The 23,941-nt window shown below is 31.5% G+C and overlaps 2 protein-coding genes across 3 annotated transcripts; one reads left to right on the forward strand and one right to left on the reverse strand.

The window, feature by feature from the left end:
* Positions 1 to 446: 446 nt before the first annotated feature.
* LOAG_16738 (hypothetical protein) lies at positions 447 to 12,657 on the forward strand (the record flags this gene model as incomplete). Its single annotated transcript, XM_020449392.1, has 14 exons — positions 447 to 575; positions 806 to 973; positions 1,571 to 1,708; positions 1,885 to 1,974; positions 2,339 to 2,532; positions 8,314 to 8,485; positions 8,728 to 8,844; positions 9,005 to 9,104; positions 9,272 to 9,483; positions 9,665 to 9,784; positions 10,904 to 10,987; positions 11,327 to 11,460; positions 11,923 to 12,055; positions 12,481 to 12,657. 14 exons carry the CDS (start codon positions 447 to 449, stop codon positions 12,655 to 12,657), a joined length of 1,968 nt encoding a protein of 655 aa, XP_020307082.1.
* Positions 12,658 to 15,337: 2,680 nt separating this feature from the next.
* On the reverse strand, positions 15,338 to 22,631 carry LOAG_00169. Of its 2 annotated transcripts, XM_020445361.1 has the most exons (12): positions 22,529 to 22,631; positions 21,586 to 21,685; positions 19,816 to 20,000; positions 19,452 to 19,496; positions 18,262 to 18,368; positions 17,479 to 17,614; positions 17,267 to 17,345; positions 17,074 to 17,158; positions 16,857 to 16,989; positions 16,493 to 16,595; positions 16,154 to 16,252; positions 15,338 to 15,662 (listed from the first exon to the last, which is right to left on the reverse strand). In XM_020445361.1, the coding sequence occupies exons 2-12, from the start codon at positions 21,683 to 21,685 to the stop codon at positions 15,463 to 15,465; spliced, it is 1,272 nt and encodes a 423-aa protein (XP_020304171.1). In that variant the 5' UTR covers positions 22,529 to 22,631; the 3' UTR covers positions 15,338 to 15,462. The 2 variants fall into 2 exon arrangements, with proteins under 2 accessions (XP_020304171.1, XP_020307083.1); XM_020445362.1 differs by lacking the exons at positions 19,452 to 19,496; positions 19,816 to 20,000; positions 21,586 to 21,685; positions 22,529 to 22,631 and adding an exon at positions 18,659 to 18,789.
* Positions 22,632 to 23,941: the final 1,310 nt, after the last annotated feature.

Here is a 23,941-nt window from a genome sequence, read left to right on the forward strand (position 1 = left end):
TTGTTTAACTACCGAAAACCATTATGTTTCGGCTTTTAACCGGAATTTCTATGAATGAATGGTATGTAGTTGTTTCAACCACTGAGGCTTTAGTTTAGAATTGTGAAGTAGTCGTTGGTGAATTGAATTTCCCTCCATGTGATGCTGCTCGTTAAAAAGAGAAATTTAACTTTGTGAAGGAATTGGTAATTTTATTTTTCGAAATTTTAATTCATTAATTTGCAAAATCGCTGTTTTTTGACAGTTTTGACCAATTAAATCAAAAAAAGGAAACTAGTTAATTTACTTCTTTTTATTACACTTTTAATCTGTCAGTCTCTTCTTCTCTTTCTCGATATTGAAAGTGATCAAAAAACTCTTCCTAACATAGAATCGAAAAAGTGAAGCAAAAATTTCTACTGTTTAAAAGAATTTGAATTTTTGATTACTGCAAAGTCAAAAAAATCATGTTCATTTTAGTGCAAGAAGAAAAAGCGATGCAAGCAGCACCATCAGCGCCTATTGATGCTTCCAAATTTGTTGCATACGTTACCGAACGAAGGAAAAAGAGGATTTTATTTAAAGGCGAATATATTGTGAGTTTCTTGAAAGGACACATTGCACAAGCAACAAGCGCATTTGTCATCTTATTGCTGATGTATATGTAAGTTCGTCAGCAGTCCCTCTATCTCATAAAACCTGTTCCTTATCATCTACTCTCGAATAGATAACATAAGCTTTGCCATCTTACAGTCTTTCTTTTTTCTTACGAGGTAAGTGGCCCAGTTGTTAAGCAAATTAGGGGAGAAATACTGAAAATTTGCAGATGATCTTACGCTCGGTGGATCCGGCCAAATGTCGATGTGATATTGGTCAGGCAATGGCGAGCCGTAATCAGTTTCCCGATACGCTGCCGTATGATTACAATCGTGTTATACTGCGTAAGCTCCCTGGCGACAAAAATTCACATTACGCTAATGCTAGCTACGTTAATGTTTGTTTCTAATTTCATCGATTTATGTCTTATAACTGCATTTTTATTTCAAAATGTTAATATTTCTACCAAACATTATGAATTCTAAAATTCGAAATCTAAACTTTTGCATTGAGGTGAAAACTAAGCAATGAAAGTTATTAAGCCTTTTTTTCTGCAAAATATTCCCTACTAAATTTTACCGCCTATCCCCATCTAATTTCTCGGCGTTACTCCAAGTCTTCCCTGATTAAAATTGATTGCTACAAAGAAGATGAATTCTTTCGTGAAACCCTTCAATGAACTATCACTCCTTCCTAATTTTTGAGAGCTAAAATTATTCCTTTCTAAAGAAGAAAGAACAGAAAGGCGAACATAATAACACCTCTCGAAAATTGCCAGCACTCGTCGGCTTTCCTGTTCAAGCCAGACAGGTGCGCTTGGAATGTTTCGTCCAACAATAGTCTTTATATGCTCATTCTTTTTCAGTCTTTGAAAAAATCGAAATGAAATGTAAAATAAGTAAATATTAAGAAGTAAAAAGGAGGTGAGGTGTTTAAGTAAGAAATTAAAAAATAAATAATTGATATTATTTTTGCTACTGTTCCTTCATTTCAGAGTTGGTTGCGTGAGAAAGCTTATGTTGTAACGCAAGCTGTCAGGACGAAACCCGCAATAGCGGAATTTTGGAGATTGATTTGGGAGCTTGGGTCGAATTGTATTGTTATGTTAACTAAAGTTTTTGATTTTATGCGGGTTAGTTAGCATTTAATAATTTTCCAATTAAATGAATTAAGTTAATTCTGAGGCTACTGTTACTTGCTGATCATTGTCCTAAAAAGGTGTTGGACATTTAATTTATAACAATAGGTTTGTCTAATGTTTATGGCAAAAAGGCAAATCTTTTTTATTCAAAATAAATATAATTATAGGTTATGTGTCTTCAGTATTGGCCTGCTACTTCCAGTGAATATGGTCAAATTGAAGTAGAAACATTGGAGACCAAAAGTTACGCTCACTTTGTAAGTGCAGAAATAAACAAAAAAAATAGAGACTATTCATGCTAGTTTGACAATGTTTTTGGGAGATTGTGAGTGACTGAAATTGAATTATAAGCTCAATTATTATACGTCTCATTTGCTATTATGAGATTCGTATAATAATAATTCATTTACCTCAGACGAATTTAAGCGACAAATTTTTGAAAATATTGATATCAGACTGATAAAGAGTTCGGAAAAGAATCATCGACCGCTTTCAAATTATCTTTGTACTTTTTTCTAAGATCAAGTTTCTAGAAATTCCATTATCCATAGGTCTAAACAATTTTTCCAGCTATGTCACTTATGTGAATTGAAAAAAATTTAATAGATACTGGGTTTTTAGATCATCCGCACATTGCGGTTGTCGAAATCGGATTCGGATGTGGGTCAGCAAACTCGTGTTATTAAACATTTTCACTTTACTGAGTGGGAGCTGGACAGTTTACCGTACATTAGCGCCTTTATTGAATTACGTCGACGAGTTCGCCAGTACACCGACAAATTTCGTGCCGACGCACCAATTGTTGTACATTGCAGGTTTGCTTATTTTTGTCAAGTACAGTTACTTTTTTAAAGATGAAACATTCGAATTACTTGTGGGTCTAGAATTTGGACGATATCACTGGCAGAGGTCACATTCCAAAATTTTTGGAACTACGGATTTTGATCTTCCAAAAAATAAAAGGCAGAAATTTCGAAGCAAACTTTTGTGCCTTTTGTAAAATATTATGGTTTCTAAAGGAATATCTTTATCACCATGATAAGTTGAAAGCCAAATCCACCAGTTAAATGAGCAAACATTTTTTATTCTTTCCTACAAAAAGTATCGACGGAGATCAAGTTTATGGAAGAAAATTCTGGACGATGTGGGTGGTTTTGTTACAATCAAATTTCCGATTGTAACATTTGATTCTTTTACTAAATTTTCCATCCAGAACGATAACTAAAAATAAAATAGATTTTTGAACAACTATTTTTCGCACCATATATACTAGTTCCTCTTACTGATATGTCAGGGGAAAAGAGAGCTAATGCTTTCATGACTGAAAATGTCTTCATTTTACGAAAAATAAAATACAATTTGAAAACGGAAATAGAAAGTTCAATAGGAGAAAAGAAAAGGACAATTTTTCATTGTTATTGGCAAATTACTAATATTATTCGAAGAAAGTGGGAATTCAGAGAAATATAACTCAATAAAGTTGGAAAGCTTGAAAATTACCTGCTCGCTTATGTAATTCATGATAAAATGAGCGGTTCGTTGACCGTATTCGTTAGTACACTGTCGAATGAGTACATTTATTGTACAATCGATATCACATATCAGCAAATGATATCGATGTGTACGCCCTGAAAATGAAGCCTATTTTTGGCCTTATAAGCAAAAGACATAGGGATTATTATCATAATTTCCTTGTTTGTACCAAAACCAGTGGAGGAAGATGTTCCTTCCATTACTCAATGGCACAATACTCACCATCAATTATGTTATCGTTATAAGGATCACATCTTTTTGCGCCACATTCGCACCTTGATATTGATAGTGCATTCTACAATAGGGTAGTAAATAAGTCATCTGTAAAGTACCAACAAAGCATTACTGTTTCAAAATCAACTTTGTAATACCTCTCAGTCAGAGAAAGAGATTTCTAAGTTATAGATTCCAAGGTGAGGATCAATTGAGCTAGCAGTGTCTCGAAAAAAGATGACAAGTAGGGTGACTCTGCTTTTGTTTGTTAAACTATTAGGATTTACAAAGAAATGTGAAGATTTAAACTTACATCAGTCTTTGTAATCGGTAACATCTTAACTGCTAATGACTTTTCGATACCTTTCTTTAAGCAAAAAACTGACACTTACTATAATGATCCTTGCAAATGAAATCATTTACGTTGAATTGTGCCGTAAAATCACAACCATTTGAGCACCAACTATGCCGATCATCCAGACGACAGAACAATCGCGGATCGTTTTCATCCACCAATGATAAGTACACTGATACTGTAAAAGGCCATGTGAACCTGAAAATAATAGCAGTATGCTACGGTATTTGTTTGAGGATTCAGGTCACGCACTCTCTTCTGCTCTCTTTTGTTCATGGCTATAGCCATTTTGTTCCAACTGAATGAATGGGGCAACAACGATTGCTATTTTCTGGATCGAAACATTTGGGAAATTAAGATTAGGAAGAGTGGGTAGGATTTTTGGTTCACTCTATAGGTGGCATTATTGATCAACCGATTTTCTGACTTTTTCAATCCCTTTTGCAATATAAAAACAGCTCTTTGTTTGTTTCTATTTATCAGTTTTGTGAAAACATAATTTTCGAGAACTCCACAAGTTCCAGAATTTACCGCCAAAATAATGCAGTAGGTAGCGCTCTGCTAGCACAAAGTTACCATCGAAATACCTTACCTTGACCATATCAATACTGAGTCGTAAATTTTCGTTGCATTTATCCTGGCACAATTTATCTCTCACTTCGTCCAAATTTGCCATCCTGAATCGTCCCACTGAATATGCAACTCTTCCTGTTTCGCAAGATTCGATTTGGCTTGTGATAGGTCATATGCTCACTTGCGTTTAACTTGCCTTCTAAAAATTGTTCCACTTGAATAAATTTCAAATGCATAGAGTATAGGTAACTTTTGTATATTTATAAATTAGTATCGAAGTAACTTCCAAATTTTTCAACTTAGATTCTTAATTTTTCCTAATTTAAGCTATCTTTATAGTCCAGCCAGTTTGAAGCTTAACAATATACATTCTAGCTGGTAAGTAATTGTACCTTTTCGTCCTTTTCATTCTTCGTGTAATTAATTGATTTGATGGATCGGAAATTAATTAACCATTCCTTTGTTCTTCGTATTTCTTTTTTCTTGTTGTAAATCATTTCAATATGCTCCCTAAGTATAACATCGCTTCTTAGTATTGTGAATAAACTAGGGAAAATAATTGCACATTTGGTGCTGAACATCCCATTCAAATATATTTTCCAATATCAGTAGGATGTATAATAGCATGAAAATGATTTAGACGGTTTATATCTCAGTTGTTACCTACCTAATTTATTCATTGTTAGATGAATGATACTTTCTGTTCTCATAAAAAGCTCTTATTAGAAATTAGTGATAATTTGTTAGCAGCAACGTTTTATTATTTCCTTTCAATTAAGTTGAACTTGAAATGATATTTGCTATGTACAATTCGAAAGTAATGAAATGCATGAATAGTGCAAGAAGAAATTTGACATTCCAACGCAGGGAATTCATTTCAGTTAATTATTCTAATTAATTGTTTTTCCAATGTTTAGTGACAGCTCACTACTGTACTATTTTCGTTTCCTTTTCCGAACACTAATTAATTGAACTAACTACAGTCATTAATATTTCAAAAAATGTCGTTTTCAAAGTTATAAATTAAATTTCACAATGCACACTTGAGGAAAAAGACCTGATGAAGGAAAATAAACAATACAGGGCTCTGAGTTTCGAATAACCTTTGGCATTTGAATAGAAGTTCGATTCCTGGCACAGAATTCATCGAACACAGTTTATCTATGTTCAGATATTCCATGCCAAAAACCGAACTTGTATTCAAGTACTAAAAGTTATTCGATGAGAGTTGCTTTGTTTAAATATACAAGATAATCGATCAGGGGAAATATTTAGGACAAAAGGATGACGGATATGGAAATTAAGCAGCCTTAACTTTCCTTGCATTTTTTAAAGTCTAAAATTTAATTCATGCAATCCCTTGTTTTTACGTATCATTTTTTTCACTATAAATTATATTGTGCGAACTTTGGTTTAATTCTTAATGACATAGATTACTAAGGATCCTGTTACGTGCATACGTCTCAAGACACATTTTTTACAGTTAATTTGAGCAGCTCTTTAGCATTATCAGACCCAGTTGCGCCTGCATAAAGAATCAACATACATTGTGTAAACAATATTTTGCGGTGGTACTGTCAATAGGATATGTTGAGGAGAATTCTTATCGTATTTTTATGAAATTCAGTGAACTCTTTCATATTTCATTTCAAATAAAATTTATTTCTGCATTTGTTCAATAATTTTTCATAAGAATTAAAATGTAGTTAATATCCGAATTGGAATTAGAATAGATGAGATAAAAGTGGAAAGATCAGGATTTTTTTGGGAGCTGACCTCTTTCTTTCTAAGTTATCCTATTTCAAATAAATCTGACCCTTTTTTCTTTGCAATTTATTATTTGCATTTGCTGTTAAAATTCGTGTCGAAGGGTTTCCACTTCTGGTCTCTATTTCCAGGAATGGAAAATACAGATGGCAGCTTTCTTCTTAATAGGACTCTATTCAGAACTGTTTATTAGGAGTACTTTCCAAAAGAGATGTGCAAAAAGAAGAGATTGAAGAGACAATTTAAAAAAAAAATTTAAAATGAAAAATTTAGTTACGAAAGACAGAAAATTTCTTCTCTTCTATTTTGTTGCAAAAAAGAAAGCTAATAAAAACAAAAAATGAATGGGAATGGAGGAGGGCCTTAATTACATCTTTTTTATCAATATGTGATAGCCTGCAGAAAACAAGAAAAAGAAGTATAAGAGTGATAGGAGGGAGAGAATAATTTATTTTTATAAGGATGCGTTGTTGGCTTTTAATTGTATCAAAAGAGCAGTTCTGGGCGCTTCTGCTCACTTCATTCTATTTTGAATTCACATCTGTTAAATTTTCTTATAAAATTATTCTTTTATGGGAAGGGTTAAACATTTTAATGATTCCTGTCAAAACCTACCTAAGAACTTATGGGAAGGCGAAACTTAGCTCAGTTTTAGATATTCATTTTGAAAATATAGAATTAGTTTTTTGAAAACTCATCAATTTTAAAATTTTAGCAGACCTTTTAAAACGTTTTATACACTTATCTACTTGACATAACGTACGAAAGATTAGGAAAAAATTATATTTTCTATTCTTCCTTGTAGTGTTCATTTCTGGAAAAGATTTATTTCTTTTCACAACGAATTATCTCCAACAGAATAAAATTATTATTCAACTAGAATCCATCTTTTCGACTCGGTCTTATGGACGTCGAATTTATCGGCTTTTTAAATACTAAATAAGGTTTGTTGCATTAAATTAAACTTAAACCGATTAACTTTTAATTCATCAATCATCTTTTATCTTTTAATTTTAATTCCACCCATCTTTTAATTCTATCAATTACTAGCGGAAGGATAAAATAAAGGAACAAAGAAATAACAGAAGTGATGAAATGGTGTCACGTTTGTTAGAACCGGAATCACCTGTTTTCTCATTCTCCACCCACATAAGGCACGTAGCGCGGTATTTTCTTGATTTTGGTCATCAGACATATTTCCGGTAGTGCAGAAGGTTGAGACCCAATACCATACCTTCGAAATTTGCATATCGGTTATTTTTGAACTCACAAAGATGGGGAAATTTCCTTTCCAAATGAAAAAAGAAAGCAGTACGTGTTCAAATTCAAAAGATATTGATTGCTGCCCATGGTGTCATCGAAACGAAATAAACTTCAAACTTATTTGAAAGTCAAATCAATTATAATTAAGGGGAACTAATAATTAATAGTAGTCTTCTACATGAAAGAAATTTTGGAAATTCAACTTCTGATTGTAGCAGGAAAATGAGTTGTGGAAAGCAAGACTTTTCTACTGATAGTTCTTTAAGTTCTTCTGAAATTTTAACTGAGCACATTTTGATTTTGATATCTTGCAAATTATCGATTCAAAATAATCAGAAACAGATCGCTTTAGTCCGGAATTGAATAAATAACATTTTTAATTTTGCAGCGCCACCTAAACTACGTGTAAAATTATTGTCATGACTTACCATTATGCAGGAATTTAGAAATATATTTTTCGATATTATTCGAAAAAAAATTGATTCTTCAAGATTGATTTAACTTTAGAAAGAACCATTCCATTGGTTCGAATTAGACGCAAGTAACGCGTGCCCCTTATTCTTCTACTTTTCGTTTTATGCACCCAACTTTGCCAGCTGCACCGAAGAATCTGTCAGTTTGCTATTTTTATTTTTCAATCAAGTTTACAACCAAAAATTGTTCTGCTCATCATTATGCCTCTTAAAATGAAAACTTCCATTTCTTTTTTTAACACAAATAATACCTGTCGCTGGAATTTCGCAGTTCTTAGCACTGGCTTACAAATAACAGGAAATTAAATACGTGCTAATTAAAGTAAAATGTGAAATTAAAATAGAAATTTTGGAAAAGTTAACCAAAAATAAAAAAAAGAAAAAAATTTAGTTGTCATACACTCAATTACTCTTTGTAGCAACGGTGGTGGTCGCAGTGGCGCGTTCTTGTCATTGGATGCAAATTTGGAGCTTTTAAAGAAGACAGGGCAGATTGATGTGTTTGAGTATGGTAAAATACTGATTAATGCTCGACCTCATTTGATCGATTCTGTAGATCAATACCAATTCATTTATGACGCCCTTGCTGAGGTTGGTCTAACTAAAGTGAATTCTCAACCTTTTTTTTTAATCTGAATTAATGCTACGACTGGTTGCTGTTAGCTAGAAGAACACCTTTAATCTCCAACTCGCTTTCTATCTGAAAAGTACGAACTTTAACTCCGCAGGACTTGTATCTGAATTATCTTTCGGTTCTTCTCACTTTTTAGATGCAGCAAATACAGAATTCGTCATTTTAGCATCCACTGAATATCATATCAGAAAAATTTTAGGCAATCTTATGTAACATTGAACCAATTGAAATGTGGCAATTGAAGAAAAGGAGTAGCATGTACAAAGCCAAGAAGAATCGTCAGGTAATGGAAGCACAGGTTGCTAATGAAGCTAAGGTAAATAAGATTTTTGGAATTTCTTTTCTCTTCTCAAGAACACAAGAATCATTCAAGCAGTTTTGCATCGAATTTTAGAAAATTTAGGAAGATTTTGATAGGAAGATTTGAAAACTTTTGCCAAACTTCAATTCCCTTCAATGACACAAATATTTTACAGTTACTAGTGATGTTGACGCCTACATTGAGGATAGGTGATTGTGCTGGTGGTCATCGGTTAGAGAATCGCGGTAAAAACCGAGACGTAATGGTAGTACCGCGTAGGTTCTTCCACGCATGAGTTATTTATTTTCTTTTAATTAAAGCCCTTAATTTGGCACTTGAAAATTAAAGTTATATTTTCAAAACTTCGAAAGAAGTTTAAGTATGTGTTTTTTACCGCATTTAAGTGTGATATTTTTTTGCTTTTATGCAGATTTAGTTACAGCTGATCACGCTCGGCCGTATCTGCAAACGTTACACGGTGAAAGCAAAGATTACACTTACATTAATGCAGTTGAAGTGGATGGTTTTAAACGAAAAAATGAATTTATCATAACAGAGTGGCCGAAAAACTCAACATTGGACAGTTTTTGGACGTTGGTTTTCGATCACAGTTGCCATACCATCATTAATTTGAGTAATCGGGGACGTTCTCGAGTAAGCCTTTGTTTACAAATCTATTTTAAAAAGATTGAAAATTTGATGGTTAAAGAAAAATGACAAATCAGTATTATATTTCCAACTCAACTTCTTAGTTAATCTGATAAGCCCTTTTTTATGAACTTCTCTCTTATCGCCAAGATGAACATTTCATTGGAATGCAATTCTGTTGTTTCAGGCATATCCAATATTCCTACACAACAGAGGAAAACATACGTACGGGCCTTTTATTGTTGAAATTTTAAATCACCATCAGTATCCATCCATGACCTCTCATATGGTCAAGATTATGAAAAAGGTGTGTTCTAGAACTTTTTGAGAGGTAGCAAAAGTGTTTTAATGTTGGTTTCGTTTAGAGCATAATTAGAATACATTAGAAATCTTTATATATGCAAATGTCTTTGAAATCAGCAATCTAATCTGAGAACTGCGAGAAAGATGATTCATCATTTTTTGCTTCTTCAATATGTTCCTTTGCCTTTATGCAACCTAAGCCATTCTTGTTCACAAAAAGAATGTCTATTTCTTTATTTTTTATTTTTCGTTTTTCTGATTTCCGAACAAATTTTGTTTGGTGCATTTACTTAGTGTAAATTTCTTTTTGGTTGAGAAGAAGCGCAACTTCTCATTGACTTTATTCAAGCAGAGTTGTCAAAATTCTAATTTTTTGAATGCAATTATACCAGCTTTTGAATTCTTCTGCAATAATACTATTATATGTTGGATAAAGTGATAATAGGAACTTTGAAAATTTTCAAAAGCTTATACATTACAGAGATCAAGAGATTCTTTATCACACATGAAAATTGTCAGAGAGTGGAAGAATCGCTAAAGCTACAGTTTTTGACTTAAAATCAAGATAGGATATGCATATTTCAAGGAAAACCTTACGTCATTTATGAATGGAAACGTTTTGTCACGTTTCGTTTTTTTTTCTCTGTCACGTTTTGTCTTTTTCCTTTTTTTCCCCATTCAAATGTGTATATCGTTGATCCTTCCTTGTCTTCTTAACCTGGATTTTTGTCTGAATTAAGTGTTTTGATGTTATTTAAATTTAAAAAAGAAAGAAAGAAACCGATTTCTTTGTTTTCCTTATGTTTGATATTATTAGTATTAACTGTATTTTTCCATCCACTCTGCTCTAACTAAAAGGAACATTTGATGATTAAATGAAGTGAACGTTTGATAGTCAATTGAAGTAAATATCATTGCTGTTAACAAATCGTTAACTCTCAATGTATTTATGTCAACAATTCACAACTTAATTATGCAAACGTTGTTGAATATATTACGGCGAAATTGTTGAAATAAAAATTTTTCAAAACATTTCAGCCAAGAAGCTATAATTTTTAATTAGAATATTGATTTGTTTCTTTTTTTTCTGGAAATTTCATTTCTACTTTATACACATTTTCAGTTATTTATGATCTCAGAAGTAATGGCAAACGGTACCAATCAGCAGCAGCTGGAAGCCGAAGTTAGGATATGTTGTGTTATACAGGTACTAATACTTAAGTAAAGTACTTATCAGAACAGGAATTATTTCTTAAGGTCTGATTTATCCATATCTCCACTTTCAAAATTTCCTCGGCAATAAGGGAAGATAAACTTGTACGTTTAATCAGTAGAATTAACAGTTTCTAACCTGATCAATGCAAATTCTTGATTCAAAAATGGATGAGGATGAATCAGAGTAAATGCACCTTAGGTTTGATTCGATTTAACTTCTGCAATTTATGGCATATCTCGATTATCTTTTAAAGTCTAGGCAATTTCATGAATCACTTTTTGACTTCAAATTTTTGAAATATTTCTTAATTTCACTTCAGAAAACCTTTAGATCCGAATGTGGCCAATTGAAAACAAAGTACCATCATCAACATCTGGTCTTATTGATATGATAAAAATGGCGCGCAGCTGGCGGAAACGTGCTCCAGAACGGCCAGAAACAAAACCCACTATTGTTATGTCGCAGTAAGTATACATTCTTCCTATTTCTATAGTTAATAATTTTAAATTACCAAAAAAAGTTGAAGACAAGTTTTTGAGAAGAAAACTGAACTTTAAGAAGTCAATTTGTTTGAAGGAAAATATTCTGGAGTACATTAAATGCTGAAACTTAATCAAACTTTAACTCAAAACAATTTCATCCAGCTCAAAACTTGCAATATGAATCACAACTCATTCTTTTCTCTTGTTTGTATTCGAAAGCGTTTGCCATTCATTTTGAAAGTTTAAAGTTCACTGGTTAGAATTAAAGTCCAAGTTATTCCTGAAATTCCAGTTATTGAAACTGCCTCAGTAAAATAATACTTCAAGTAAAATAATATGCTCCTTTTTAAAATGACCGACCTCTGAACTAGGCCACAAATCCTTTCCCATGTTTTCCTATGTTTTTTCGGTAGGTGCTTCATTTTTTGAAAAATTTATTTTCAGCAATGGTGTGAATCGCTGTGGCATTTATATAGCTGCTAATGTGTGTATCGATCAGATGGATATGGATCATGAAGTCGATGTCTTTCATGCTGTCAAATTAATTCGAATGAATAGGCCACAACTTGTTGACAGAGTTAGTTTATTAATTTACAAATTTTCCATTTTATAAAATTACAGTTAGTGGTTATCGTTTATTGGATTAGCAAGTTGTTGTGAAAGGTAATAGCCTATTTATAATGAAGTTAAGTCGATGACATAGGATTTTGGATGCGTAAGAGGTGAATATAATTCGAAAGCAAAAATACAAACATCTTTTCAAATTCAAAATTGTAGAAATAATTATTTTGCAATTTCTTTTTTCTTTTAATCACAAGAATAGGGAACAACAGGTGTGATGGCCTATTATGACAATTATATAATGAAGTTTAATAATTAAAAATAGCTTATATTTGATTTCTAGACATCTAAACTATAAGAATCATTTGCAAATAAAAATTCCAATTCTGAAAAATATTCTTGATGAAATGTCAGTAATGTAATTTTCAACATATGATTCAGGATGAATATAAATACTTGTATGATTTGATGCTGCACTGGTACATGACCAATCCGGAATATCGTATTTTTGACCAAAAGGAGGAATCACGCGATTCAACATCACAGAATAATTCGTTACGCAATTTGATACACTCAAGTAAACCAGCGACTGCTTTGAATTCGAACCATATCAGTTGACGATTGTTCGAATTCTAGGATGTTAATCATAGAAAATTCTAGTCACATTATTTATAGATTTTGGAACTCCTTTCGAGATCCATCAGCATTGATGGATTTTGCAAAGTTTCGAAAAACTAGAAAAACTAAAAATACAGATGAGAAGAGGAAATTAAAAGAAAGACAGTGTAGGCAACGCAGAAAAAGAAAAGTTAGCACTTTTTCAGCTTTATCTTATTAATCCGGTTCAGAACAAAATGTTGCAGATATTACTTATTATCATCTGTATTATCTCCTTTAGATTTGAAGTTTTTTCACAGCACTTTCTGCTAGAAATTTGAGAGAATCATATAAATTATTGCTAGAATAGTGTGAAATTTACGTTTCTGTAAACCTTCTAAATAACAAGAGTGATAAAATAGCTTTAGAAAGGAACTGAGTAGAAGTTTCTTTTCTCATATTTGAATATTTGTCTTGACTAAACACTTATATTTTGTTTCTGATCCATCAACTATCGTCCTATACTAATTGTGCACTTTTTTCAACGTCCAAAAACCTCGTGAAAATCGGGTCATTTAGCTTTTAAGTGTTAACGTAATTTATTTTAGGTGACGTATTTTAAAATGTCTCCGTAAGTATTTCCTAAATTGTAATTTCTCTGATTAATATAAAATTATGGAAACAAAAGCACATTTTTTATCGTTGTTTGTAGTTTAAAAGTATTAAATTTCTCGAAAGTTCTTTCCAGAAAATTTCCTTCCTTCCCTATTTTTGTATCACAATTCTGTTGTGTTTAATTAAATTGCTGCTCAATTGTCGTATTTTAAAATTCTAATTGCTCAATAGAAATATAGCTAATCATTTTTTGCTAACGTAGTTCGATTCTATGTATTGCAAACTATGGCTCGGCTTTTCTTTTTGGTTGTTTGAAAAATTGTATTATTTTTCGCTTCGATCTACTTTTATCACTGTTTTCTAAGTTTTTTATGAACATTTTGCTGGAAAAAAATCTGATTAGTCTAATTTTGTCGAAATTTGAAGCTCGAAATAAAATGAAAAGTACGAATTCTAGTGATAAAGGGAGAAGGAAATGTTGTAAATAATGTCATAAAGGGATTTATAAACCCGATGTTTGGAGGTCAGCCGAAGCTTAGGAACATTTGGCGAAAGGACAATCAACCGAAAGCATTCGATGGAAAGCAAAATTCTCACAACAGAATAAAGAGGAGGAATAGAGTTTATATTTTCACTGTAAAGGGCAGAAAATATCGGTAGATTAGAACCTGGATTGCTTTTCATTCAACAATCAAAGTATCAGCAGTATTTCGCATTATTGATTTTGTCTTCTATTATTCTGATACTATTTGTAATCATTCATATTGACTGACTAATGTTTTAGCTATCAGATATTATATAATCGGATATTATCAGCAGCTGATACACTTATTACCTCGGTTTTTGTTGAGGTGATCAAAGCTTTCCTGTCTATCAATTTTTCTCTGTTCGTCTCTTTACCTTCATTTTTTTGTTTCAATGTTCTTTGCATACTATTATTATTATTTGTTGATTTGCAGCAGTAAAGCGACAATGAAAGATGAATTTCAAGAATAAGTAAAGAATGAAATGAATAAACGATTTCGCTTCCGCATTCTCTTTTTATTTTCTAAACAAATATTTAAAGAGTTGGGAAGATAAGAAGCTTAAAAGCTAATGTTGAACATCAAACTTTACTGGAACAATTAATTTGCAGCTAAATTGAAATCTTTACCTATCCACTTCTCAGCATAAGTACGACTACTTTTCCAATGTTAAAACCCTCTGATCTATTTTTATTCTACGCCACGCAAGCAAGCATATAAAAATTTGGAAAAGTTAACTTATTAAATTTAATGAAAACTGGTACTTCGAATTACTGTGCCAACTTTCTCTTGAATTAGACCGAATATTAGCATTAAAGATGTAAAAGTTAACGAGTGAATGTATGTAAAGTAACTTAACATGTATTGAAATATTTATAAGTGAGCTGGAATAATAAGACTAATGAATATCTTGCATTTGTTGATTTCGGGAATAACGTCTCTTATTTTTTGTCGTGTCACCGAATACGAAATGAAATAACAGCCATACAATCACATTTACTTATTTGAAGATCAAAATGCGCCATAATTAGGAAAAATTTGTTCATTGGATCCATCTCTAGTTCATAATTGATCAGATTTGTATATCATTTTGAAATCACACCCTTCCATTTGTTTATCACCTTATGTAATTTAATTCAGCTTTTTTCTCTTCATTTAAAGTATGCAAAGAACGGTAAAAAGTTTTCTAGATTCAAGATAAGGTAAAATAAGCTGGGTCTTCTTATCTACAGATGGCAACGATGGCAAAAATGAAAAAGCCATTCCACATTTCTTGGGAATTCTATATCTCCAGTGTAAAAGGGATAGGAAAATGAACCTACTCATTGTCCGTACCAAACGGTGGATCTAATAAAATTCTTCCATTTGATTTAACTCATTATAATACATCTTATCCACTATTCCAGTACAATATGTTGTAACATTATTTCATTGTTTTTCGTGCTTATTAGTTCATTCCTTTAGTTAACATTCATGTTGGAAGATTCTGAATTACTTCGACTAAATGCGCTATTGCAAGGTATTGCTTCAAACAGTTGGAATCGAAAGATTTATATAAATGACTGTTTTGAATGCATAACTGATGTGATATTCAAGAATGCTTGTAATGGGAACAGTCTCTCGTCTTAATAAAACATTTATTAAAATTTAGAAAATTGGATTCAGTATTTTCTGTACAATGTTTTTATCAAACACATAAGATAACGATGATACCAATTGTATAAGCAACGAGAATGAGGAACGAGACGACGTTATTGATGGCGGTGTGAATTTGTAGCCAGTCTTGGTGATAATCTTTTGCTGAAGTTCCATCTATTTCAGCATTCGGTTCACTCCCGCAACACAAGCTGATATTGAGCGCAGAAGCCAGCAATGTATATCGATGTGCTGGAACGATATTTTTTTAAATAAATTACTGTGATGATTCACAGGAAATATCATCGGATCGAAGAGAGCAATTTTGAAATCCGACGGAAGAATTTATGAAATTGCATTAGATCGCTAAAAAATTTCGTTTATGAAGGGCATTACTTTGAAAATCAAATTTTCAAATGCTACGAATAGCAAATTTTTACAAAAAATTTGAATTCGAAATATGGTATTCCAAAAATAGCCTGTTTATTCAGCTGAAGATTTGATGCTTTCATAAAAATATCGTCTTCATTTTCATAATCGATACTTGAACAATTAAAGCAGTCGCATGTGATTAAATGTTTTTTTAAATTTTAATTCATTTCTTTCTTTAATCAAAAACTTCAATTCTAATGCTTGGATAAAATTTTAATTGCAAATTTTTAAAGAGAAATAATGAAAAATATTTTATAGCAGTAACTACTATTTGTTGATGTAAACAAATAACTGTCATTATTCATTTTTACCAGGTGGTAATTTCCGTCGAATTCGTGACATAGCGCTTATAACAAGAGTCAGAAGTAAACTGACAACTGTTGTAGACATTGTGAAAACATAAAATGTATCTGAAATAATTTTCAAATTCCTTAATCACAGTTAATAGATTGAAATAAAAAATAATTTTCCTTACGGTCTTTTATTCCCAATTAGGAATTCCCATTAGTGTTGCTGCCTACTTTGAATGATGCTGCAGTTTGAGAAACCTTTTGCAGTAAACAGAACAGTGCAAAAGACAGTTTTCATTACTAGAAGAAGATTGAGCTAAAAGTTAAAAGAAATGAGCTATAATCCAATCAAAAACCCACATATGTGCGGAACAGTTTCACCAAATCCAACCTGAGGAGCCTTTATAGCTAGAAATGTGAAACTGACTAGCTGAATGAATATCGCAAACAATTTCACGTTAATCTGCAAAAATAAAATAATTCTGCGAACTATTAGAAAACTTTAAATTCAAAGTTTAACAGTAATTGCAAGAGAAGCATGCAATTGGTATGCAAGTCTTTTTGATAGGTTGATCATAAAGGAAACTTTAATAAAAGCAGATGAGTTATTTGTATGTTACCTAAGTAAAGTGAACACAAATATCGTTGAGCAAAAAAAGAAATTACTCTGAAATAAGCAGTTAAAACAGTAATATTATACGAATTTTATTTCAGAGACACATACTTGATCACGAAAAGAACCGAAGAATGGTGCAATCACAACAAGTAGTGAAGAAACCATCATGGGAAGAGTAAGCTCGATACGTAGCGTTGAGGATCGACGCCGCACTTGCAAACAAATTTCTAGCATTTGTGTTCTGAAAGTTGCTTACATTGTTACACTTAAATCTTGCAAAATGCAGATTATTGCAAAAAGTATTCAAAAATAACGGAATACTAACTTGCGATCATCCTCATCCGGCAAGACTTTGATGGTTGCATCTCGCACATGCCAATTAGTCCTCAGCTTTGTGAGATCCAATCCATCTGTAGAATAATTCAATTTCTTTTACAATCTGTTCTTATTAAAATTTTGCTTTTTATGCAATAGATCAGAAATGATTTTATTTTGATAAATTGAATTTTGAGTATCACCTTCACCCCGAGCAAGATAGTATCTGATGTAATGAGGATAAAGAACTGATTTCAGCCGAAAGCAGCAATTCTTGTCGTCCTACAATGCGAATAATTGTGTTAAGGAATGAATAATTTAGCTTTGTAAAATAAAATTAGAGGCAAAAATTTAAATGCTTCCTAATTTTTCAACCAAGAATTTCTCGAACAACTTGATTTACAAGAAAACTAACGTCCGGGAAGTTACTATAATCAATATCGCAGTGAGCTTGCATCTTAAATTCCAAACGTCCAGTAACATTACCATTGTTTTTAGCCACAATATTATAGAACTGTGCATAATCACCATTTTGTGTTGATGTTTGAAATCTGTAACTGTTGATGATTAAATCTCTTACCATTTTACACTGAAATTTTTTAATTTAGAAAACTTAATTCGATAAGTCTTGATACTCTTTAAAAGATAAGAGATAAATATTAGAAAAAATGTAAGAAAATCAAAACGTTCGAATGAACAAAAATCGGATGCTTTGCAGTATTCTCAGATCTCAAATATACTTGAGAAACGAAATGATCGTTGGACGGATGGATGCAAAAAATGTGGCGAATGAAAATTGGCTAACGAAAAGCTACTTAGCTAATACAGTAAGATCGTTGTTAAGTTGAGGAAAATTCATTGGTCTAACATTAGGCTAGACAGATTATGATCCAACTACAAATGACAATTTACAAAATTGTCAGATGAAAATATAAAATAAAAGTTAAAACTAAATTTATTCAAATTAATGACAGAAGTCATCACTTGTAAATTTACAATGAAAGTTTTGTTCAGTGAAAATTCTAGATTATTTCTAATTCAAAATGTCCTCGAAAATTTTCCAGCCTTTTTTTTTGTAACAGATCAGTTACCTTCTTCATGTTTCAAATTGGTCTTTCTAATTGCAGTATTACAATTCTGAAGGTCAAGTTCGACTAAATTATGTATACATGTTGCAATCAAATGATTTAAAACGTACTTATCACTATTAATATCTGGTACCCACAACCTGCCATATAAACGTATGTTTAACGTATCGGTTTTCCACTCGTTGAAATCCCACTTCATCCTGCGATCCTTCCATGACTCAAAATCCAGGTATATATTTTTAAGTACTAAATTTATGTTCTGATAGTAATTTACGAAGAAAGAATGCTTAGAAATAGATTTATCTATCGATTCTTTCTATTTCAAGAATAAGTTCCCTGTTGAAGATTCCAATATATTTAAGAAATTTCAGCTTTCTATGTAACTAATTACTTACTTATTTTTTCATTTATTTTAGTTATCTATTTTAATTGAAAATTTAAAATGTTTACTAAAAAAGTTTACTTAAAAATTTATTCGGATAAAAGGACATTTTGAAAACTTCTGACCCGAATTATGGATGCATAGAAATGCCTTGTGTTCCCTCTTTCAAAAGTAAATTGTGATTTTGTGTCTGCAGGTAAATCATTCTCCGCTCCAGGATTAATGCCACAAAAATTGAATGTAACCTCAATTTATTATATCACAAAATCTGTTTGGTTTGAATGCCATTCTAAATATGTCATTTCAATCATGGTTTTTAAAATTCGAGTCTGTCACGAGAACAATGTTTTTCGACAGGTACAACTAACAGTAATTTCCATGGATTATACAAAAATGACTTTAAGTTATATTGATAACTGAATTATCTCTCAGTAATTATCAGTACAACTTAACTGATTGCGCTTTTTCTCGTTATCAGATTTTGTCATTTTTATTCCTCTAATTGATAGTTCGGGAAACTGTTTTGTCTATTAATTACTATTAATTCACTTTTCACTTCTCCTAGAGGTTTCCTTCAAACACTTTACAATTCGCAAAATAATATTAATTCATAAGATCTAAAATTGCCGTTAATTTGTAATCTAATGCCTTGATAGAAGTAAGAGACAGTAACTGTTTGAATAATTCATTCAAAAAATTTTGTAATAGCTTGGGAACATTCGCCATATTAATACCGAAACAATAAAGTACCACTCCTTACTAAGGAAATGCCTTAGGCGTTCCAGTTAATTAAATTGTCTCTGGATTTATTAGTTTTCACTTATTTGATTATTTATTTATGTTTACACCAATGTTTTTGTTGCAAAAAAGGAGGAAAAGTGAATCGATTTCAAAATTCTTGAGAAAAATGAAACATACAATTAAGAAATGTCCATTTATATTCATCACATGCCAAATCTCATTCTGAAAAATCACTTACTGATTAACAATCAGAATATTTCAATATGGAAATAAAAATCGTAGATGTCATGTATAGAAATTAGCACGCTTTAGTCATCTCTTGCAAACATAAATTTGTAAACTAAAAATTGAAAATGCTTTCAATTGATAGTAGTGAAATGACCCCTCCAATTTTCGGGAGAGAAATACGCTGTGAAATTTAGAAATCGATCATTGAATGCTCATTATCTAATTATTGTCTATTTTTCAACAGAAGAAAGTTATTCTGTGTTGGAAACTCAGTGAAATTTGCTGATTTAATTTTTTCAAAAGACATACATACCATCCATAGTTGCTTCAATGCAATTTCAATAACCTCAGCATCCAAAGTTTCACCGGCAGCTATACTTGGAGGCAGAATACTAATGGCGTTTGATTTACCTTGCATAGCAGTTGCATCCTGACTAAGCTTATAATATAAACAATCTTCCAGTACCTGGTACTTATGATGTGCTAACTCTTCCACATCTGAAAATAGGAACGAAGGTAATAAGGATGTTAGTCCATTTCTTTTCGTAATATTCTATTATAGCTTTCGCCGTATAATCAATTTTCATCAAAAAAATTGTTTTTTTTTCATTCATATTTGAAACTTCGCCCAAATATGGAATGGAAAGTGCTACCATTCAGTCGCCTGATGTTAGTCTCAAAATGGATTCGTGTGATTGTTATTTGTGTAACAGAAAACTGGTTTTTTAAAGATCAATTTTGAAATGAACAGTTTCTGATGATTGTTAAACAGAAATTTCAATTAAAAAAAAAACAAAATAATCTGAAATGTTTTCTCTCTCAAGTAATTTAATAAACAATTGCTGATTCTCTTAAAGATGACATTTCTTGATCATCATCTGAGACATTTAAATCGAATATGATGAAATGTTATAGCAGAATTAATGATAGCTAATTGTACTGGTGTTTGAGCTTAATATAACACCTCAACATTGTCATGGATAACAACTAGATATAGCATCAAATAACTGTAAAGAATTCCGCCTCAACGATCACTTAGCTTCATTTTATTGTTGCCAAGTTGCTTTTACTGCATTTTAACAACTACGCATGTCTGATTTAATTTCAGATTAGTAAAAGTTTCTGCTATTGCTTAAATATAATTTCATCTTCATATACCAATAATTACTTTAAATCTTGCATGAGTCAATATGATGGAATTGAATATACTGCTTATATTCAAATGATGGATGAGAAAATCTTTAATAATGTATCTGTTTATGTTTATTAATGAGTCTAATTTCTCAAAAAAAATGTCTTTAACAATTATAATTAAGCTAAATATTTCGGATTGTGCCAATTGTACTCCATTTGCGCTTTCAGGAAATACAGTAAGTCAATAATGATTCAAGCTAATCTATTCATCATACAGAGAAGGAATCAGTGAGTACTTGGAAAGAAGAATTAAAGTTGTTTAAAATAAACTGTGATTTTGTGTTTCGCCTTTCCTTATATTTCGAAAAATTGCTCACACGTAATGACGGCACTAAAAAAAGACGAAAATTTTTAAAGCAAACACTTTTTTGTCTTCACGTAATGAATGCTTAAGCTTCATCGGCGTATCACTTTTATATATCAACGTTGTTAATGCTGCTAACTGAAGTTAAAAACTTTTTGGAATTTCCAGGCTTGATTGATATCAAAAAGAAATTAAGTCACAACAACGTGAAATAAACCAGATAATTCTAAAAATAAACATCCAAAATTTCTGCCAATTATCAAAATTCAGTTTTTGTCTTATTCTTTCGTTGCATTTGAATTAACATATCGATAGATTCCTATCATAATGAAATCTTAAATTTTATCATAAAACATGCTAAAAGTTAAAATACTTTTGCTGATTTAAAAGTATAATTCCAAAAGAATATAATATAATTCCAGAAGAATATAATTGAAATCATCTTCTTGAAGACCATTTGAACCAAACTTTTTCATTTCTCCAACCATTGTGATTATATTATTGCTCAACGATAGAAAAGATGGCAAATATTACTTGAAAAATTAAATTAAGCAGTACTTTTCCACTTTTCAACACCAAAATTACCTGTAATATTACTGGCAAATTTGCATAGTTCCTCATAAGAAGCTGTAATAAAAGCGAACAATCCATATACAACTATTAGTCGTATATAATTGACCAACATCTGCAAAACCAAAATAGTGTGACAATACCTTTGTATTAGTGAAATGGGAATTTCGGAGAAATTAAATATCCAAGTATTTAAACCTTCTATTTCAGTATTTAAATATTTAAGTTAGTATCTAAGCTTTTTACTTTAGCCGTTTAGTAAATAAGCTGCTACCATACTGTTATTAATTTGCTAGTATCAGGTTATGATAAGTTTGCTTTGCTTTATATTTAAAAAGAGGTAAATGCTCTTTTGAGATAGAAAAGCTTTCCGACTTTTATGATTACAATGACAATTTAAATTTATTTCATTATTCTCAGAATATTTTTGTATTATACGTTTTGGAGAAAAGCAAACTATACGATGCATTCCAAAGTTTTCAGTGAATTTAGTAACGAAAAATTGGAGGAAAATGCCTTTGGTCATCAGTGCAGAAAAGTAGCGATAATAGATATATTTAGGAACCGCCAAAAAGTTGCAAATCTATTGCTATTAAATTCAAACAACGTGCTTTAACGTTCCAATTATGAATTACTCTGCTTATTTTGAACATTAGATTTGATTTAATATTATCATTGCTGTGAATACTAATGTTAATTCCCTCATTTGCACCACAGTTTTATTAAAACCATTCTTATTGATATGATTGCAACTAATCTATTATCTAGTCAAGCTAGTACCACCACTTTTTAGTTGCGAACGCGACATTTGCGCTACAATTTTGCAGCAAAAAATCGTGATTAAATAGCTATTCTTCTGTTTGATTTATGAATGAGTGCGAGTTTGAACCGCCTTACTACGAGTTACTAAACCTTAAAGACAGCAGTGTCGATTTTGTTGAAAACATGCTACAATTACCGAGAGGACTGACTGCTTTGTAATTAATCCCGCTGTCACAACTGCCAGAAGAGCTGTTGGAAAGGAGTAGAACAAGCAAGATGGAGTAAAGAATCGAGCAAGCTATATGTTTTGTTTACCCAAATTTCGTGTTTATATAAAATGAGGCAAATTTGTTCATCAAATGAAGAAGAGACGGACGGGAGCAGAGAATCACAGATGGTTTGCTTAATAAAATGTCATTTGATGGGAGTTATTGAGTGACGATGAGAAGTATTACACCAGGGAAAGAGGATGCAAAAAAAGGTGTCTTAGCAAGGTTGAAGTTTAGCAGTCACACATCCCACCTCCAACGGGCCAAAGTTCTTCTCCTGCTTGATTTTCAATCAACTAACACTTCAAACTTCATTCATCAACCATTCATCAGTTTATTCATTTTTACAAAAACTGAAAATCCAACATATCGTCACTTATAACTTCCGATGAGAAATATTCATTTTTCTTCTCAGCAACTCTTAATTTCCGATTATTATGAACATCCATTTCATTGGTAAATATTTTCTCTCAGAAATATTCCTTTTGAATTTAAAAAAAAGAAAAACTTGAAAACACTTTTTCCTGAAAAGAAATGCATTTTATTGTTAAAAGAAGAAAGAGAAGACAAATGTCTCTTGACATTTCCTTTCTACCACACTACCATCATCTGAAAGATTCTCAGATCTTGTTGTGTAACGTTCTCCTTAATTATCAAAACATTGGTTATTTCTTGTTTATGTAACTAACTTTCAACACATTAATGATCAATCCAATCATCTCAAAAAAATGAAGCAATAATTCCATTTCTGCTATATGCTATAATACTTATTCATCTCTGAAATTTATCGTCAACACGTAAAATAGTGGAAAATGGGAGAATTCTTAATTGGTTAATAAATTGGGAGATAAATTTGCCTAAGTTTGTGCATTTTTGAAATACAAACATCAAGATGATATGGTGATGCTTTATATGTGAAAGCATTGCACAGAGATGGTTTTGTAGTGATACAATGAATACTATCATTTGCAACAACTATGTCCTTTGAAAATTTCTGAATTACAACTATTATATAGACATCATTTGCAGTAATATCTGAGATATTAGTTGTGGTTGCCAACGATTGATCTTTAAGTTTTAAGCCTTGTTTACTAACTGCATAATAGCTTTAAGTTTCAAAGAATGTGAGGGATCTTTAGAAGAAGTACTTATTTTGAAAAGGTTTACTCAGGTCGTTTCTGTATGGTCACCGCAACACAGTATTAGCACAGTCTCCTCCCTTGGAAGGCTTATCAAAGAAAATCGCTCTTTCTGTATTGAAATGTAAATATGAAAAAATTTAGAAATCCATCGAATTGAATGAAGAGGAAGTACATAGGCCGCATCATCAAAAGTTCTTC

The sequence above is a fragment of the Loa loa genome, assembly GCF_000183805.2.
Source record: "Loa loa unplaced genomic scaffold supercont3.16, whole genome shotgun sequence".
Lineage (NCBI taxonomy): Eukaryota > Metazoa > Nematoda > Chromadorea > Rhabditida > Onchocercidae > Loa > Loa loa.